The 22,126-nt window shown below is 38.0% G+C and overlaps 1 protein-coding gene across 2 annotated transcripts in view; it reads right to left on the reverse strand.

Moving 5' to 3' along the window:
• The window catches only part of bbs9 (Bardet-Biedl syndrome 9), a 193,101-nt gene that overhangs the window by 49,188 nt on the left and 121,787 nt on the right, over nt 1-22,126 (reverse strand). For both annotated transcript variants that reach the window (XM_052143904.1, XM_052143903.1), the window contains one exon: nt 12,003-12,122. In XM_052143904.1, the coding sequence (XP_051999864.1) occupies nt 12,003-12,122 (120 nt within the window). The remainder of the gene's footprint in view (nt 1-12,002; nt 12,123-22,126) is intronic.

Below are 22,126 nucleotides of genomic sequence, written 5' to 3' on the forward strand. Positions count from 1 at the left end.
ATTCTGATGGTTGATCTGAAGGTTAAATGAAGCTCCTGAGCCATATCTGCATGATTTTATACATTGCACTGCTGACACATGATTGGCTGATTAGATAAACGCATGAATAAGTAGATGTACAGGTGTTCCTAATAAAGTGGTCATGAGTATATAATATATTACATATAAAATTAGCTTTATTTGGTGGCTTTTTCAGCAAATATTTATGCACTTGTTTAATCTACATAAAATGTAATTAACTTGATCAAAATTGTGTGTGTGTGTGTGTGTGTGTACTATATTCTGTTTTCTGAGATATTCTTCTCACCACAATTGTACAGAGTGGTTATATGAGCCATCAGCGAATGGCCAGTCTGGTTCGAACTTACAAAGTCTATGGTAACTCAGATAACCGCTCTGTACAACGTCTTGAGATGCCTGCGTTTGGAGTTACACTCCGTCAAGCTGTGTTTGTATGCAAAAACGTGTTCTCGTTTTTTGTTGTTTGCTTACGGTTAGTGTGGTTTGTTCTCTGTATAAACTGCACTTTGTTCTCTGTATAAACATATTTGTATATAAAATATTAGCACCCTTGGAAACAATTAGCAAAGAAGGCTGTGAAAAATATATTGTTTACTCTTTTGATCTTTTGTTCAAAATATTCACTAAAATCTAACCTTTAATTTAAGTAAACGAATTGAAAGTGCAAAAAAATCTCATAATTAAATATTTTTCTACAAAACACATTTGCCACAATTGTTGGCACCCCTAAAAATTCTTATGAGTAAAATATATCTTAAGTATATTCCATTCATATTTAACATTTTTAGTACACCTATTTGACAAGGAACATGAAATTGTTCAGTCATGACTCCCTGTTTCACATGGGTGAGATATGAGGTAACACACAGGCCAAATTCCCTTAATCATCAATCACAATGTGTAAGACCAAAGAATAAAGTTCTGATGTGCAGCAAAATGTTGTTGAGCTTCACAAAATGGGAAGAGGCTATAAGAAAATAGTTAAAGCATTAAAAATATCCATTTCCACAATCATGGCAATAATTAAGAAGTTCAAATCAACTGGAGATGTTACAAATTGGCCTGAAAGAGGACGTGTGTCTATATTGTCTCCACACACGGTGAGGAGGATGGTTCGAGTGGCCAAAAATTCTCTAAGGATCACAGCTGGAGAATTGTAGAAATGAGATGGGTCTTGGGGTCAGAACGTCTCAAAAACTACAATCAGACATCACCTACTCCACAAGACATTGTTTGGGAGGGTTTCAAGAAAATAGCCTCTGCTCTCATCCAACAACAAACTCCAGCATCTTCAGTTTGCCTGACACTACTGGAACTTCAAATGTGACAAGTTTCTATGGTCAGATAAAACAAAACAAAAAAAAAAGAGAGCTTTTTGGCATTAAACACCAGAGATGAGTTTGGTGCACACAGAGAAGAAGTTCCCAATGCCCACAGTTAAATGTGGTGCTGGATATTTAATATTGTGGGGCTGTTGTTGTGCCAGAGGTCCTGGAAATCTTGTTCGGATACATGGCATCATGGACTCTATCAAATATCAACAGATAAAAAAATAAAAAAATTTAAGCTTCTGCCAGAAAGCCTAAAATGGGCTGTGGTTGGATCTTGCACCAGGACAATGATCCAAAACACACATCAAAATCAACACAAAACATATATTTGACGAAAATATATGTATAATATATTGGAATTGTTTGATATCTATTTGATGATAGATTTTTGGGAATATTTTGAACGAATGACCAAAACAATAAACAATAAGGATATATTTTTCAATGCCTTTTTCTCATATTTACAAGGGTGCTAATGTTTTTGAAAACCACTATATATATATATATATATATATATATATATATATATACATATATATATATATATATACATACATACATACATACACAGTATTGTGCAGAAGTTTTAGGCACTTGTGAAAAATGTTGTAAAAAAATATTGACATAAATAGTTTTCATTTATCACTTAATGTCATCAAAGTCTAGTAAAAATAAAAAAGCTAAATCAATATTAGGTGTGACCTCCTTTGCCTTTAAAACAGCCCCGATTCCCCTAGATACACCTGGACACTGTTTTTCTTGGTTGTTGGCAGATAGGATGTTCAAGCTTCTTGGAGATTTCACCACAGTTCATCTATGTATTTAGTCTGTCTCAATCTGTCTCAGTCTCTTTCTGTAATCTCAGACTGACTCGATGTTCAGTGGGGGGCTTTGTGGGGGCCATGACATCTGTTGCAGGGCTTCCTGTTCTTCTATTCAACTCTTTTCTATTTATAAACGTAATGTTTGGGAGTCTAACATTTATATATCCTGTTGACAAACTAAAGCTGAAGATATAAATAACCATCTAAAGACAAATACTTTTGTGAAACATCTTATGTGCCTAAAACCTTTGCACAGTAATGTATACACACACACACACACACACACACACACACACACACACACACACACAGTCATTAAGCAATTTGATGAATAGATTTGCTGAAGTAGAATTTTCAGGTGCATCTTGTCCAAGAGTGAACCACAACAGTATTCCTGCCGACAGACTCTGTGTGTAACCGATTTACACTACTGCCATGAGTCAGATCTAATTAATTAATGCAATTAAACACATCTGTCCACAGCTTTGTCATCAACACTTTTTTTTCTAGTCTTTTTTCAATGGGCACTACCTGGAAATGTATCTGATTTCCATTCCTCAATATTTTAGATGGAACAAATCCCAGTTTTCGCAGCGTAATGAAGGAACTAACTACATGCGTATGGGCAGGCTGATGTTTTTCAGAACACACGGTGAGAAGAGAGTGTAAAATAGTTAAAGGATGGGCAAGGAGGAGGCGAGAACCGGCTTGTCAACATAAATAATATTTGAATGAGAAACTTAAACCAAAAACACAAACATAAACACACATGACGGACATGCCCGTGATTCTCTCTCTCTCGAACCATCGTCACCGGCCGCCATCAGGCCGATTGGGGACCGGGCACTCGATATTCCGACCCGGCCCCGCACCCCTCCTCTCCACAGAGAGATAGAAGATATTTGTTTGAGCTTCTGTAAGGTCCTTCTCTTTTGGAAGATCACTGACTTACTGATTAAACTGGGGAATTACCTTGTGACCACAGTCAAATCATAACTCACACATATAATCTGAAACACTTCAACAACACACCGACACTGAGCCGAGCTCTTCAATAAGCTGCTGGTGGAAAGTCACATCTGTGGCGGGTGAGGAACATGTATTAGTCATTGATGCTCTGATAGCATGTGTGGTGCGGTTCATAGCCCACTACACAGCTGGCCTCAGGAAAAGTAAATTTTACTGCTCATTACTTCCTTTTAACAAACTTAAAAGTCTCTTGTTAAAAACAACACAAAAGGCACTTTTGTTACAGTGCTAACTCAGGACCTCATGTGAAGAGTACCTCTCAAGGAGCTTGTTTTAATGTAGTAAAACGATACAGCCACCAGTGATGGGGAGACATTGTATGAGCATGTGAAGAGTGTCGCGAACTTTCACACAGTCTGGTAAATAAATAAAAGTATTACTTTATATTAAGACAGAAAGAGACAAAACATAATTCTGTTCCAAAACCTTGTGAGCTGCCTACCTAGGCTGCATTTTAGGCATGGTAAATGGTCTGCACTTATATAGCGCCTTTTTAACCTTAATGGTATTCAATGCACTTTACACTGTGACACATTCACCCATTCATACACACACCCTAGGTTGACTCAGCCTAAAATGAGTACCTGGTGCGGTGTGTAAACATCGCCACTGGGGAGACAAAGGCGGTCCGGCGTGGTGATGGCCACCCACCCCCTTGTGTACCGCTCCGGCCTTCATAGGTGCTCGCTAACAGCACTTGCCCCTACAGTCTGTTAAGGCTAAATGTGTGTGTGTGTGTGTGTGTGTGTGTGTGTGTGTGTGTGTGTTTACTGTGCTTTACTGGAGCACTTACTTGAGAAATAAGGTAGTGCGTTTGTGTGTGAGATTGTTATTGAGTGATCGAAAGAGTTAAACTGAGAGATAAGCTTCAGGGATTTCTTTTTTGTTGCAACTCTTGTCAGAAGTAACATTGCTTCAAAATCACCAAGATGCACTTCTCAGCATCAGCGAGTTCTGTCATTTTTGTATATAGCTTCTTCGATGTAAACCTTAACAACTGTTTTCAACCATACCGAGAAGCCGGTGTGCGCTGACATGACGGCTGTTTTTTGCTTGCGTGTGTGTGTGCGTAATGTGTATTATGTATGTGTTTCCATTTATGTGAGAGAGCTTAAGGGGGGGGGCATAAGGGTGTTTCCCACAGATATTTCAGATAATATAGAAACTGTTTTGAACTGTGGTATCTAGCTTTGATACAGCTAAAGCCTTCATTGCTAGTTTGAAAACATCACTTTAGAACTAGCAATGGAGGATGCACTGCTTTTCAGCATTGAAGTAACAAGGTAGTGTGTGTGTGTGTGTGTGTGTGTGTGTGTGTGTGTGTGTGTATATGTGTGTTTGTGTGTGTGTGTGTGTGTGTGAGAGAGAGAGAGAGAGTGTGTGTGTGTGTGTGTGTGTGTGTGTGAGAGAGAGAGTGTGTGTGTAAGAGAGAGTGAGTGTGTGTGTAAGAGAGAGTGAGTGTGTGTATGAGAGAGAGAGTGTGTGTGAGCGTGTATTTATCACTTTGTGGGGACCAAATGTCCCCATAAGGATAGTAAAACCCGAAATTTTTGACCTTGTGGGGACATTTTGTCGGTCCCCATGAGGAAAACAGCTTATAAATCATACTAAATTATGTTTTTTGAAAATGTAAAAATGCAGAAAGTTTTCTGTGAGGTTTAGGTTTAGGGGATAGAATATAAAGTTTGTACAGTATAAAAACCATTATGTCTATGGAAAGTCCCCATAAAACACGTGTGTGTGTGTAAGAGCGAAAGAGCGTGTGTAAGTGCAGGTGAGACAAGGAGTGCGAGGACGCTTTTCAGCTGAAATTGTAATTGATATTATAGACATATAGATGTTCTTAACCGATTTACTTTAACCAATATCTTTGTTTAATATGTTATTTTGCTGTGGTGTGAGTGAGTGAGACGAGAGTGATAGAGAGAAAGGGTGTTTCTCAATTCTAAGAACGCAGAGAACTTGGAAGGACAGGAGGATTTAGAACACATCCATTGCGAGCTTTGAGATGAGCTGAGATCTTCTTAAACATATTTGAATCCAGTGAGAGAACTACTGGCATTATCACACCAGTGACAGCATTAATATCATCACACCAGTGAGGTTTTGAAGGACTAGAGACACATTAAAAGAATAACGTCTGTAAACACTTGCTTCTCAATGTTTTTTCTATATTAAAATGATGCTAAAAACAACAAATGTTGATGGAGTATAATGACTCTTACGAGCTATCAGATTTCGTGAGCTTACAGCGGGAAACTCTTGCGGAAAAAACAAAACAATAAACTCCTTCGTCTGCCACCGAGTTCTTGCCACACTTGCCACACATGTCAAATAATCTGACACATCCTTGATTTCAAGGACACATCCGGGTAATTGCCTGCATTCTCTGTACTTGCGTTTATGAGGATTGGAATCAAACTTCGGCAGTGGATGATGATGTAGATCGAATCCACAAGAAAGTAAGCTCTCATTATAGCATTCTGAGATTATATTTTTCTCACCACAATTGTACAGAGTGGTTATCTGAGTTACTGTAGACTTTGTCAGTTCGAACCAGTCTGGCCATTCTCTGTTGATCTCTCTCATCAACAAGGTGTTTCGATCCACAGAACTGCTGCTCACTGGATGTTTTTTGTTTTTGGCACCATTCTGAGTAAATTCTAGAGACTGTTGTGTGTAAAAATCCCAGAAGATCAGCAGTTACAGAAATACTCAATTGGTTGCTTATGGAAGCCTGACTGGAGTCACTCAGCACGCCATGGATCGGAAACACCTTGTTGATGATCGTGGCTGCATTTCACTTCTAGTGCTTTTAGATCTTAGTGCTGCATTCGACACGATAGATCACGACATTCTCTTGAATAGGCTAGAAAATTATGTTGGCATTTGTGGAGTTGCATTAGCATAGTTTAGGTCATATTTAACAACTACCACTTTGTCTATGTAAATGAGGAATTGTCAAACCAAACAAAAGTAAAATATGGAGTGCCACAGGGATCAGATTCAGGGCCTCTGCTTTTCTCCTTGTATATGCTTCCCATGGGAGATATTATCAGGAATCGTGGAATAAGTTTCCACTGCTATGCCGACAATACCAACATTATATTTCTTCAAAACCTGATGAGATTTCACAATTCTCCAAATTAGCAGAAAGTATCAATGAAATAAAAGATTGGATGGCCAGGCATTTCCTTCTACTCAATTCTGACAAAACAGAGGTACCAAATAATAAACTCTAAAAATAAGCCACTACCATATAATTTGACTCTCGATGGATGTACTGTTACAAGAACTTAGGTGTTATATTTGAAAAGATATTTCTTTGAAAATCATTTACATTTTACATTGATGCATTCGGCAGACGCTTTTATCCAAAGCGACTTACAGTGCAATTATTACAGGGACAATCCCCCCGGAGCAACCTGGAGTTAAGTGCCTTGCTCAAGGACACAATGGTGGTGGCTGTGGGGTTAGAACCTGTGACCTTCTGATTAACAGCCCTGTGCTTTATCCACTACGCCACAATGCGTACGCTTTACAATGTTTATAGAACAGCATTCTTCCACCTAAGAAATATTGCTAAATTAAGGCACATGCTCTCTGTTGCTGATGTCGAAAAACTAATTCATGCGTTCATGACCTCAAGACTAGATTATTGTAATGCATATTACTGGCAGGATGTACTGCAATATCAATAAATAAACTCCAATTGGTTCAAAATGCAGCAGCCAGAGTGCTGACGAGAACCAAGAAATATGATCATATTAGCCCCATTTTATCATCGTTACATTGGCTACCTGTTAAATTCCGTATTAATTTTAAAATTCTGTTATCTGTGTACAAAGCTTTGAATGGTCTAGCTCCACAGTACTTAAGTGGCCTTCTACCACGGTATATTCCATCACGTTCATTACGATCGCAAAATTCTGGCCTGTTAATAGTTCCTAGAATATCAAAATCCACAAAAAGAGGAAGATCCTTTTCATATTTGTCTCCTAAACTATGGAATATTCTCCCTAACACTGTTCGAGATGCAGACACACACTCCCTCAGTTTAAGTCTAGACTAAAGACTCATCTATTTAGCCAGACATACACCTCATTTATCCTCCAACCCACAATTAGGCTGCTTTGGTTAGGTCTGCCGGAACCAGGAACCAGAAACATTGATCATGATTTATAACTCTGCAATAAATTGAATGGCATCTATGCTTATATTATTTTATTTGTTTCCCTGTCTCAACCTCGGGACTCCTATCCTGAGGTCACCAGAACCGGCTGGATCCAGCACCATTCCTGCTTCGTGTTGGACTCCACTGCTATGTGTCGCTGAATGACGATGAAATGATGTTTGGCTGGCACCAGATGCATTAGCATCCGGTGCCAGCCAAACATCACTTCAGTCTATTATGATGGACTTCAGAGGATGAACTGATGCCAACTCCAACCATAAGACATGGGATACTTCATATGCCATTGTCTGAACCTTGGATTTAGGATGGACCACACCAAACCTCACCGAAATTACCGGCCAGGTTGAAATGCGTTTCACATCCCTGATCTCTGCCTGCATCACCTCGGTCTATTGATGGACTACAATCTTGAAATGGAATGCATAGACTAACAATTGCCAACAAAAGCCTTCATCAGCCAATTAACAAGGACAAATGCATCTATGTGAACTTCTGCAGTTAATCCAGGATGAACTTCAGAGATATTAATCATTAATCTTACGGTTCATACAAAATCTATGTTTAAACACTGACCCTTAACACTTACTTAGTTTAATAATTTTAAACCTTGACTTTAACTATACATAAGAAATATTTACATTATATTCATGATGTTAGTCAGAGGGGAACTGGCCCCCACAGTGAGTCTGGTTTCTCCCAAGATTATTTTTCTCCATTAATCCACATCTTATGGAGTTTTGTGTTCCTTGCCACAGTCGCCTTCAGCTTGCTCAATGGGGTTATTAATACAATTATTATTTAATTACTTATTTTTAAACACGATTAACAATCGTATTTTATCTAATTACACAATGATGACTCATAGACATTATAGACATTATAGTTTTATCTTCTGTTCATGCCTGATTTTCTGTAAGCTGCTTTGAAACTATGTGTGTTGTGAAAGGCGCTATACAAATAAAATTGACTTGACTTGAGGTCAACAGAGAATGGCCAGACTGGTTTCAACAAAGTCTACTGTAACTCAGATAACCGCTTTGTACAATTGTCCTGAGAAGAATATCATATCAGAATGCTATTCTGTGATGCAGGTTGGCGCAGTTTTGGCGGCACGAGTGGGACCTACACAATACTAGGCAGGTAGTTTTAATGTTTTAGTTTTTTAAAAAAAATTGTTTTTAGTTTTAGTTTAGTTTTAAAAGGCTGATCGGTGCATTTCATAAATGTTTGGGTTTGCAAAACTAGAATTACATTAAACTGAATTAACAAATTCACTGGCAGACTCCAGAGTCCAGTCAATCTGATCTGATGTCTGATACACGGGGCCACCTGAGCTTTGATGCTAACTGAAAGAGAAGCCACTCTTCCTTTCATCTGTCTTTTATCTCTTTCAACAAACATCCAGAGACAATGTTTGAAGCCTTTCAAGCTCATCAGACATCCTTCCTCACTGTCCCTGTTTAATAGCTTCCTCTGTCTAATTATTTTTATGTTGTTAGGGTTAGTGTGTGTGTGTGTGTGTTTGTTTGTTTTAATAACTCTGTCTATGACAGATGTAAGGTGGCTACTGTGGTACATGTCTGAGCAGATCAGCTTCTTCAAAGATACAACAGCAAACCAACTAACTAATTATGGCCCCTCAGGGTTTCTGCAACATACGAGGAGCACCACTGACAGTGGCTTCTACTTGAGGTGCTCAGCTGAGACATCATCAATGCTCAGGTCATGGAAATCTCAACAGGATCACACAGAAAGTCAGCATATTGTTTCCAAGATTTCCAGTTCCCGAGGATCGGCCACATTTTGTGACTCACTTACAAACAGCATCTCCCGTCAGACATTTTTGCATCGGCTCCAATGCGATTACCCTTCTCTGTGGTGAGACTGGATGTCTGTTGTGTAAGCAGCATGGGAAACCCAAATTTGGATCCTGCGTTGAAACCAGGAAGTAATCGCATTCGCATAATCAGTAACGAGCATGACTCAGAGGATGTATTTCACCCTCTAACATTACATTTTTACTCCACTGACGGTTAGGTTTAGGTTTGGGTGGAGGGGTTCCATTTATAAAATATGCATTCTTCTTCACACAAGCATAGACCGATTTTAGCTAAAGAAAAGTCAACCTAATGTTAGCGATTTCACTGTGAGATCAGTCTGTGAAATCTACTTGGGAAACAAGTAAGACTATTGAAAAGTCTACAAATGGTACACTGAATAATAGTTTAAGGATTCTAGGCTATATCAGGAGATCCAGATTTAACAGATGAACATGTGTATTTTAATAGTGGTCAAATCACAGTCCTGATGCTGTAAATTGACTGAAGCAGACCGGTCCAACATGACATACTAAAATAAATATGAACTAAAAGAGTTTTGACTGAAATACCTCCTGAGCACTTCAGAGGCTTGGTTGGGGTAATTGCCAATAACTGTGGTTGCTAAATTTAAGGGCTCAAATTCCTTTCTATCAATGACCTTGATTGTTTAAATCATTTTTCAATTTAGATGTAACACTATAAAATAAAAACCATTCATCAAAAATCCACAAGGCTTTACTCACAATATAACCACACTCATTCTTATCCTGTCAGTTCAGCAGAGCACCTCACAGTTCAAAGTGTTGAAGAGGACATTCACACACTTTGATGGGATTGAACACCCCAGTAAAGTCCATGAGGAATTTTAAACAGGCTTTAAAACAATTGCACAATACTAGTCAGTGATTATCATTCATTCCACACATTCCAACACTAATGATATTTTTAACTTCAGCAGAAGATACTGTATGTGCTTGTTTAAATGTTTCTAATCTTTTCATAGAGCTGGGAAATTTAACGTGTTAACTTTTTCAATTAATAGTTGACTTAAAAAAATGAACACAATTAATGCAGTATCTGTTTTTTTACTTTCTGAAACTTCACTAATGTTTTTCCCCACTTCTTGTGGCTAAAATTGATATTTTAAAAAGTCCAAGAAGAACACTGAAGACCCGACTGTACATCCTAGCACAGAAATTGATTGTGTGGTTCATTGTGTGGTCTATTCATTACACATGACACATGACAATGAAGACTTTGCCTGCAAGCGGTGAGCCAGGTGTGGGAAGCTGCTGTATCTTTTCCCATCGCCAAAAACCTTACTCACTTTCATCTGAACCACTGTCAAAAATGAACCTTTGCGAGAGATAACCAGTGTGCTAGATAGAGACTGAACGGCAGCCAAAGAAAATAATCTTTTATATTTTTAACTGCAAATTTAACTTCAGCACTCACATGTTTTTGTATCTGTATAGACAGTATCTAAAAATGCATTGGACATGTACATTTAAGTTTCTCTTGCCAATAAACCTTTATATAAATTGATTATTCCCATTTGATCAAATTTTATTTTACAGTCCACTCGAAAACAGCAGAATATATTGCCCAACTGATGTATACTGATTGTATATTATTTCTAAAATATAATTGTATAAAAGATTTATACCTGTAAAAATGTGTCTAACTCCATCCACAAAAAACTTTAATAATTAAAATAAATTTTGACTAATCGATTTCTTGCAAGTTCTTTGAGAAAAAGTATAAAGTAAATATATTTATGATTAAATTAGAAATGTTGTACCATAATAACCATGATTAATCTCAGAAAACTGTGATTAATTAGTTAAAGTGTTTTAAATGATTCACAGCATTGTTTTGTCTTGTACTATTTTAATGAAACTGGATTTTGAAAATGTTAAACATTTTAAAAAGTGTGTGTGTGTGTGTGTGTTCTCCTGAGAGATCTTCAGCTCATTAGCAGTGTCAGTGTGTGTGTCTGTGTGTGTGTGTGTTTGTGTCTGTGTGTGTGTGTTTGTGTCTGTGTGTGTGTGTTCTCCTGAGAGATCTACAGCTCATTAGCATTGTCTGTGTGTGTGTGGATTAAACACATGAAGGCATGTGCTGCAGACCTGCTGAAACATGTGCATACACACACGAACAACCAAATACACCAAATACATTACGTTTCGACACTTCACTGAATTTACAGTCATATGGACTACTCTTATGCTACTTTTAAGCTATTTGTCATTTTTGGAGTTTGACAGCATAAGTCACCATTCAATTTCATTGTACACAAAAGAGCAGTGTGAACTTCCGCTAAACATCTCATTTTGTGTTTCACAAAAACAACATGAGAATTACTAAATAATGACAGAATCTACATTTTTGGAACTCTCTCTTCAAACTAGGACTGGGTATTGATGTAGATTTCTCAATTCGATTTTGATTCACAATCTCTTGAACTGATTTGATTTTGATTCGATTCAATTTGATTCCTTTGATTCATTTAGGTATATTGAAGACACACACATATGTGTGTATATATAAAAGAAAATGTTAATCGTTTACATGCATATTTTTTTCTGTTTACAAGTATTTAAGTTGTTCAATCCAGAACAAAGGTTCAAAGGTTCAAGTCTTGTAACGTGCATCAGGCTGATGGAGATGTGATTGATAACTGTGGATCTTTCTACACAGTTGGCTCATGTGATGTCATTGTTCTGTTCACTCGGTGTACTAGTGAGGGTTTGTGAGATGCTAGCACTGTTGTGTGTCTTACCTGACTTGCTCTTGATTCTCTTGGAGGGCTGTTTACTTTTAATGTATTTGGCTGTGTCCAGCTGCAGTGCTGCTTCCTCCTCCTGCTCAGCTATTGGCTCAGGAATTGGCTCGCAACCAGCTGTAGAACAACACACACACTCATCATGAGTCACTGGTAAATAGCGGTGTAATGTATGAGATATTCACTGTATGATAATATATATATATATATATATATATATATATATATATATATATATATATATATATATATATATATATATATATATATATATATATATATATATTACACTCACCTAAAGGATTATTAGGAACACCTGTTCAATTTCTCATTAATGCAATTATCTAATCAACCAATCACATGGCAGTTGCTTCAATGCATTTAGGGGTGTGGTCCTGGTCAAGACAATCTCCTGAACTCCAAACTGAATGTCAGAATGGGAAAGAAAGGTGATTTAAGCCATTTTGAGCATGGCATGGTTGTTGGTGCCAGACGGGCTGGTCTGAGTATTTCACAATCTGCTCAATTACTGGGATTTTCACACACAACCATTTCTAGGGTTTACAAAGAATGGTGTGAAAAGGGAAAAACATCCAGTATGCGGCAGTCCTGTGGGCGAAATTGCCTTGTTGATGCTAGAGGTCAGAGGAGAATGGGCCGACTTATTCAAGCTGATAGAAGAGCAAATTTGCCTGAAATAACCACTTGTTACAACCGAGGTATGCAGCAAAGCATTTGTGAAGCCACAACACGCACAACCTTGAGGCGGATGGGCTACAACAGCAGAAGACCCCACCGGGTACCACTCATCTCCACTACAAATAGGAAAAAGAGGCTACAATTTGCAAGAGCTCACCAAAATTGGACAGATGAAGACTGGAAAAATGTTGCCTGGTCTGATGAGTCTCGATTTCTGTTGAGACATTCAGATGGTAGAGTCAGAATTTGGCGTAAACAGAATGAGAACATGGATCCATCATGCCTTGTTACCACTGTGCAGGCTGGTGGTGGTGGTGGTGTAATGGTGTGGGGGATGTTTTCTTGGCACACTTTAGTCCCCTTAGTGCCAATTGGGCATCATTTAAATGCCACGGCCTACCTGAGCATTGTTTCTGACCATGTCCATCCCTTTATGGCCACCATGTACCCATCCCATACTTCCAGCAGGATAATGCACCATGTCACAAAGCTCGAATCATTTCAAATTGGTTTCTTGAACATGACAATGAGTTCACTGTTCTAAAATGGTCCCCACAGTCACCAGATCTCAACCCAATAGAGCATCTTTGGGATGTGGTGGAACGGGAGCTTCGTGCCCTGGATGTGCATCCCACAAATCTCCATCAACTGCAAGATGCTATCCTATCAATATGGGCCAACATTTCTATAGAATGCTTTCAGCACCTTGTTGAATCAATGCCACGTAGAATTAAGGCAGTTCTGAAGGCGAAAGGGGGTCAAACACAGTATTAGTATGGTGTTCCTAATAATCCTTTAGGTGAGTGTCTATATATATATATATATATACAGTATACATGCATGCTGTCACTGATTACATGCATTTGAAATATTTCATATATTATAAATATTTTAAATTATTATTATTATTATTTTAAATGCCCCTTTTGGAGTAACCCCTATCTTTTGGAGCTATACCTACTTGTGCTTCCTAACAATCACTGACAACCTACAAGTGTAAGTTGTGATGAAACAAGGAGACCAGCAGATCAACAGTGCTTGTTGTGGTGTACTTATCACACTATCACGGTGTATGCAGAAAACATCTTGTAGAAAAACACTCAAACACTGTTTGTCGATCTTTTTCTGTAATGTGAATAAGACATGACCTGCACTAATGGCCTATGACTGTATGGACAGCCTTATCAACTTCTGCTGGCATGGTTACTGAATGCATTTGTCCTGAAATTAATTTATTGATGCTTTATAAGCTTAATCGCTGAATTTATTAATGACAAGTAATTGAATTACAGATTAAATATCAACATTCCTACTTTGTATGAATTATGCCAAGTAAAATCACCGCTCTGTGCTAGTTTTAGTGCCCGATGTATAAAGGAATTATGCAGATCAGGCAACAGCGCATAAAAACCAGTGCTGAATGTAATTAGCACATGCAATTCTGATCATTATTTAGCAGAGGATGCAGCAGACCAACACTATCTGAAACACTCTGCTGGGACTGAACAGCATTACTCACTAATATAAAGAATTACAAAGATCTAAATTCTTTAGATGCAGCACAATTTCAGTGCTGATTGCAGGCTTAAACTATTGTGTCAAGAAAAAGTATGTGAACCCTTTGGAATTAGCTGGTTTTCTGCATTAATTGGTCATATAATGTGATCTCATCTTCATCAAAGTCACACGTATAGACAAACACAGTGTGCTTAAACTAACAACACACAAACAATTATAAACTTTCATGTCTTTCTTGAACATGTCCCATTAAACATTCACAGTACTCTAGAAAAGTAAGTGAACCCTTAGATGTAATAACTGATGGATCCTCCTTTGGCAGGGATAACCTCAACTAAGCATTTCTGGTAGCTGTGGATTAGACCTGCACAACGTTTAGAAGGAATTTTGAACCATTCTTCTTACAGAACTGCTTCAGCTCAGTCATATTCTTAGGATGTCTGGTGTGAACGGCTCTCTTGAGGTCATTCCACACCATCTCTATTGGGGTAAGGTCTGGGCTCTGGCTGGGAAACTCCAAAAGGTGGATTTTCTTTTTTTGAAGCCATTCTGTAGTGGACTTACTTCAATGTTTAGGGTCTTTGTCCTGATGCATCACCCAACTTCTACTGAGCTTCAGCTGGTGCACTGCCACTTTGACATTATCCTGTAGAATATCTTGATAAACTTGGGAATTAATTTTTCCCTCGATGATGGTAAGCGGTCCAGGCCTCAAAGCATTTAAAGTGCTGTGTGTTCTTACCAAACAATTCATCCTTAGTTTCATCAGTACAGAAAACATTGTCCCAGTAGTGTTCTGGAGTGTTAAGGTGGTCTTTGGCAAACTTCAGGCGTGCAGTAATGTTTTTGTTGAAAAGTAGTGGCTTCCTTCGTGGTGTCCTGCCATGGACACCATACCTGTTTAATGCTTTCTGTATTTAACCAGTTCCAATGATTCCTTCAAGTCTTTAGCTGTCACTCTAGTGTTCTTTTTACCTCATTGGGCATTCTGAAGTGTGCCCTTTGAGTCATCTTGGCTGGAAAACCACTTCTAGGGAGAGTAGCCACAGTACTCAATGGTCTCCATTTATAGACAATTTGTCTAACTAGGGACAGATGAATATCTAAGCTCTTTGAGATAACTTTGTAACCATTTCCAGCTTTATGCAAAGCAACAATTCTGGATCATAAGTCTTCAGAAATCTCTTTTTTTCTAGGCATATTCCACATCAACAGATGCTTGTTGTGAATAGCAAACTTAAAATGTTTGAGTGCTTTTTATAAGTCAAAGTCGCTCTATCCCACACCTCAAATCTTGTTTCAATAATGGAATGCCAAGTTTGCCAATTCCTAACTCTAATTAGCTTTAGTTGACATCATTAGCCTAGGGGTTCACGTACTTTTTCCAACCAACACTTGGAATGTTTGAATGATGTATTTAATATGTACAAGAATGATAAAACAATGTGTGCATTATTAGTTAAAACAGATTGTGTTTGTTCATTATTGTAACTTAGATGAAGATCAAACCAGATTTTAAGACAAATTTATATATATAAATGCAGGTAATTCCAAAGGGTTCACATACTTTTTCTTGCCACTGTAGACTGCGTGTGGTTAGTGAGACAACAACAAGACAACTCTTTTTGTGCTGAAATAGCACACGCAAAGTGGCACAACACTTTAGTGAATTCATCCAACTGTATTTACAATTTTTGAGAACATTAACCAACAAATGTCAACGTATTTTAACACTGAAAAGGTTAAACATTTCAGCTTTAATGTAGACACAGTAAAAAACAGAGCACTAGGGTGTAATATTTGTTTGACGTGTCTCCTTCCACAAATGTCTCCAAACTACTTTCAGATCAAAGCATCTGCTGGTCTCTATCAGATGGATTTGAGGCTCAGTTCTGAGATCAGCCTGAATTAGGAGCTGCAACAGTTTGGGAAAGGAGGATGCAGGAACCGCAGAAACAAACAAGACTTCAATCAACATAAAACTCAGAACCGAAACACAATGACACATCGATGAACACACACACACACACACACACACACACACACACACACACACACACACACACACACACACACACACACACACACACACACAGAGAGCGGCCGTGTGCATCTCTCTCTCTCGCTCTCTCTCTTTCTGGTGTCCCTGGCTCCTCCTTTATCCCTCTCCCGCTGATTGGGCAACTCAGCACCAGTTTGTGCATCCTGTCTGCCTGGCCACGCCCTCCTCCACATCACAGGAGCTTTGAAAGATGCTGATGAATCGGCCGCTTGTGTCTCTCCGTCCACTCCCTCACCCACAGTTCCACTGGGGTTTGTTACCACTTTTCACACCATATTAATTTCATTTTCCCCAAACTGACAAATCTGCTGTGACCACTGCTTTCCTCAGGACAGATTATTCATAATTCTCCTCTAATGTTTACACAGCCCTCAATCGAGTCCAACATCGAGGCTGATATTTCATGAGAGACGGGAGTCTCATAACACAGGTATTTGTGTAAGTGAACCTTCTGTTTGTGTTTATAATCGACGTGTTACTATATCAACAACTGAACGAGAAGAATGCTTTTACAAAAACAAAACACGATATTTTCTGACAAGTGTTTGCCTCAGTCTGTAATGCACTGTCCCAATATTTATGGTTCAATTAGTTGAACACAAAGTAGAAGACTGATTTACTTATTTGTCTTAAAGAGTCACACTATCACTGTATTTGAGAATGGAGAGGGTGCAGTTTAAGGAAAAAGATATGTTCATGTTCATTAGTCAAATAAGGTAAAAAAATAATAAAGTATAGTTCTTTAGATGGGCTGCATCCAGAAGCTCTCTGGAACACTGTAGTGAGTGCTGAAAGCAGGTAACACCGTGTTTATGTGCTGCACCACTCAACAGTTCTGTTCTGTGTGCTTGAGTTTCTTGTTTTTATTTTATTTTCTTTTTTATTAAAACGCACTATTATGACAAAGATATTACTATTATACAGCTTTGTCTGTTAAAGCATAATTTTCTGTAAAGCTACTTTGATATGATGTGTGTTGTGAAAAGCGATAAAAATGACTTCCTATCAATCGCTGAGCTGTTTTTTCTTCTAGATCTTTCCACTTCAGGTTAAAGCAGTTCTGCTGAAATGACTTCTAGATGAGCTGTCATTGCAATTCATTGAGTATCAACTCCTCAACATTCTCAACATGGATCATCCAACACCAGTGTTAGATATTTAAATGCTGGTTCAATATACACAATGTTTAGTGATGTCTGGAATATCTGAATAAACAAATCTAAAGAGATGTCCACATACCTCTGAGTATATAATGCTATTTAAAAGTCAAAAGTGCATGGTGTGACTCTTTGGGTTCATTCAACGTGTGTTCAATCAACAAGACATTAGCAGCAGATCCTTCAAGTCCTGTAAGTTGCGAGGAAGCTGCCATGGATCAGGCATGTATCAGACTTGTTGTTCGAGCACTTAAACTGCTGAAAATACTATTAGTAAAATACTAACCTCAGGAAATACTATTGTCACGAAGGGGTGTACCTAGTCTGCAACGATGCTTTGGTAGGTGGCACGTGTCAAATTGACGTCTGCATGAATGGCCGCCGGACACAGGGTTTCTCAGCCTAACATTTCCCAGGGCATCACACTCCTTCCACCGGCATGTCATGGTGCCATCACTTCCCCAGGTAAACAGCGCACATGTACACGGCTGTCCATGTGATGTAAAAGAAAGCGGGACTCATCAGACCAGGTAACCTGCTTTCACTGCTCCAAGGTCCAGTTCTGACATTCACATGCCCATTGTAGGCCCTTTGATGGTGCACCTGTGTCATCATGGGCACTCTGACCAGTCTGCAGCTACGCAGCCCCATACGCAGCAGGGTGTGATGCACTTTGTGTTGACACATTCCTCCCATAACCATCATTAAAAGTTTCTTTGACTTGTGCCACAGTACAATTTATGTCAGTTCTGACAAGATGGTATAGCCTCGGGCGCCCAACAGCCTGTCGCAAGTGTGTGGTTTGTCCCTCCTCGGACACTGTCGGTAGGTACTCACCACTGCTGACCGGAAGCACCCCACAAGTCTTGCCATTTCAGAGGTGCTCTGACCCAGTCGTGTGGACATAATTTGGCCCTTGTCAAAGTTTCTCTCAGGTATTTACTCCTGCCCATTTCTCCTGCATTCAACATGCTGACTATGAGAACTGATTTTTCACTCACCATCTAATCTACCCAGACCTTGACATGTGGCATTGTTAGGAGATGATCAACATTATTTGCTTCACCTGTGAGTGGTCATAATGGTTTGGCTCATCAGTGTATATTAATATTGGTAAATTGTAACTAGATTTTTACATTTTCTGAAAAACCAATACAATATTCTGATTCCAAGATATGGCTGGCGCATATTGCTATACAGTTTCTAGGGTGCTCTAGTTTCAAGTTGCTTGGGCATGGCTAGGCAGTTGCCAGAGCTTGACACATGCGCAGAATACTAGATTGCGCTAGGAAGTGTAACTAAGCTTGAAATCATGATCGACAAGAAGAATGCTGATGTCAAGATTTAAAGTGAAAAAACGAGTTATATTTTGGACTCTTTTCACCCAAAAATTATTGGATTGCTTAGACATGGAATAAAAACTGTGGTTTTATGGATTACTTTTATGCTGACTTTACGTGCTTTTTGGAGATTCAACGTTTTGGACCCCATTCACTTACATTGTAGGGACCTACAGAGCTGAGATATTCTAAAAATCTTTGTTTGTGTTCTGCAGAAGAAAGAAAGTCATACACATCTGGGATGGCACGAGGGTGAGTAAATTATGAGAGAATTTAAATTTTTGGGTGAATTATTCCTTTAACAAATGGACAGCACTAGAAATGGCCAGTGTACTGACTACTGAACTAGGGAGCTGAGACATACCTTGCATTAACATTACCTTCCAAAGGCCTGTGGTTTATTCAAAGTTAGGTCTTAAAGACACAACATGAAAGTGATTACGCAAAGTCTCTGAAACTTCAAAAGACTCTGGCTCTGACAGGAGAAATATGAATGTTGAAGCATTAGCTCAGAGGCAGGTGCTCAGGGAATGTGGCGATCCGTCTGTGTGATGTCATCGCTTGAACACAAGGTCAGGTGAGGGGAGTACAGGACACAGAGAGAGTAATGCAGACAGGAAGACACAAATCAGAGAGATAAAACAGCCAGGCCACAGTTTGTGTATGAGAGAGAGAGAGTTTAGAGTTTGACTTTAAACTTGAAGGAGTGGAGCAGCATGTCACAAAGACGTACTGTACTTCATCCGAAAAAGCAATTTAAGCAAAATTCTTTGAGATAAGTCACTCAGTCTCCTCCACACGACTGGGCAACTGACCAAACACCACTGCTCAGACAGCCTGTCGTCTTAGAGAAGGATAAAATCTACACACTCAATGTCCAAACGAGAGAGTGAGACAGACAGACGGAGACAGAGAGACATGTCAGGGAGGACAGGTGTCTGATAACAGAACCCATAGAGTTAATCATTCACACATTCCACAAGGGTCTGCAGCAGTTTATGTGTCCTCTGAAGATAATGCCTTCATTGTCTCTCATTCTCCCTGCATTTCACTATAATAATAATAGTACGGCTGTACCATTTCAACACAAAATCGAATTGAGATTATTTTGGAAAATAATGTGATTTGAACTACATTCTATGGGCAGTACTGTCGTAACACGCTAGTTGACCGTTACACTTTCTCCTATGATAGAGCTGTGGAGACAGTTATCTCAGTATATAAAAGAATCTCTGCACACACACAACAGCGCTTCTGTTATAAAATAATGACTTCTTAATGCTATTTGTTGAACAAAATAAGCCTTGGGACTTGTGATAGAAATCAAGTATTTTTCAGCCTATGTAAGGTTTAATTACCACAGAAAAGTCGTCAATTCTTAACTATCACCTGTCTGCAAGCGCTTTTCATGTTGAGTTCAAAGCGGTGCTGATGTTGATGCCTCTACTGGCAGATGAATATTGTAGAGAATGAGACTTTAAGGATTTAATGGCCATTGCAATGAATACTCCACCTATGGGCACTAGTTCTTTCAATTAGTCAAACTAATTAGACTTTGGGAAACGTTTAATATTTATTGAATTGGCGATTATTTTACTGGATTTCCTTCTATACTGTGGAAGGTTTTGTTTGGAAAATGTTAATAAAGCATTATATTGTTGCATATAGTTTTTTTTTTTCCTAAGATGGAAATAAATTCATTTTGACAGAAAATAAGTGGATATATATACATACATTTTCAAATATCAGCACTCTTAAAATCTGCAATTATTTGCGATTAACTACACAAAATTGAGGTTAATTGCGATAAAAAAAAAAAATAGCGACTGAAAGCTCTAGAAATGATACAAATACACAATTAAAGTGAATCTGGAGCGCATTTTAATATAATGTGCTTAGCACACTGAACCGGACTCTGAGCACAGCTATCACTCAGAAGACCAGATAGATAGAATTTGTATGTATCGAGCACAGAAGTGCTCTGAAACCACTGAAAACACACGTTTAATACACTGACCTCTTTACATCTATTTAAGAAAGCACTACACAATACAGCCATGCAGATAACCGTCTTTATACAATTTATTTATTTATTTAAATTGCAGTCCTCGCAGTTTGATAGTCACACATTGCGATTTCAATTTTATTTTGATTAATCGTTCAGTCCTAAATAGTAGCATGTAGCATGTGCATACACTCAGAGATGAAATACACTAATGAAATATCGCAATACCAAAACCATCTTGTTGCTAATTTCGGGACCATTTTACAGTATGTTGCAATTAGCAAAATCTTATGAGATGTGAAAGTTTTGAGATTAAATCATTGACAATTTATAAATATAAGAAAAAAAGAAAGGAAGAACTCAAACATCTGTCAAAATAAAAGTCCTGCTAAAATGAAAGCTCTCTTTATGTATGAAAATTGAAGACAGAAAAATATATCTAGTGTATAAAAATGTAATATTCAAAAAGTAGCAATAATAATCATAATAACAGAAGCATAATATTAAACTGTTGTATTATGATTATTATCATCTGGAAGCAATATCACAAACGTGTACTGAATTGATATTCAAAACACTTTTGTGATATTGCTGTGATATTGCTTCAAGATGATAATAATCATAATACAACTGTTTCATTCTACTGTTATTATGAGTATTATTGCCACGTTTTGAATATTACATTTTTATACACTAGATATGTTGTGATTCAGCCATAGCAGCCTTGTGCATGAGGTAATCAGATTGTTTTTATGAATGTTTTTATTAATATTGTAAAGCTGTTGTGCAGCATTTTATTTGAACAAAAATACAATTTACATTTTTTGTTAAATATTAATGATTATTTTTCATTTGATTAAAGCTGCATGTATTAATCAAGTCAAGTCAATTTTATTTGTATAGCGCCTTTCACAACACACATCGTTTCAAAGCAGCTTTACAGAAGATCAGGCATTAACAGACGATAAAACTGTTATGTCTATAAAGTCGATGAATCATCATTGTGTAATTAGATAAAATACGATCGTTAATCGTGTTTAAAAACAATTAAATAATAGTTGTATTAATAACTCCAGTGAGCAAGCTGTAGGCGACTAATCATAAAATCAAATTAAAACATTTAATATGGAATCCAGAAAAATTTCACAGAAAACACACAACCTATAAGACTTTATACAGTTCTTTTAATTAAGAATCGATTTTGGTATCGGATCAACCCTACTCAGAGTATTCATATTTTTGGTTTATTTAAAAAATAATATACAAAAAAAATTTACTTAGGAAAATGTGAGTAATCTTTGGATGTGCAAACTTCACAACAATACTAGGGTGCTGTGGAT

The sequence above is a fragment of the Xyrauchen texanus genome, chromosome 15 (assembly GCF_025860055.1).
Source record: "Xyrauchen texanus isolate HMW12.3.18 chromosome 15, RBS_HiC_50CHRs, whole genome shotgun sequence".
Lineage (NCBI taxonomy): Eukaryota > Metazoa > Chordata > Actinopteri > Cypriniformes > Catostomidae > Xyrauchen > Xyrauchen texanus.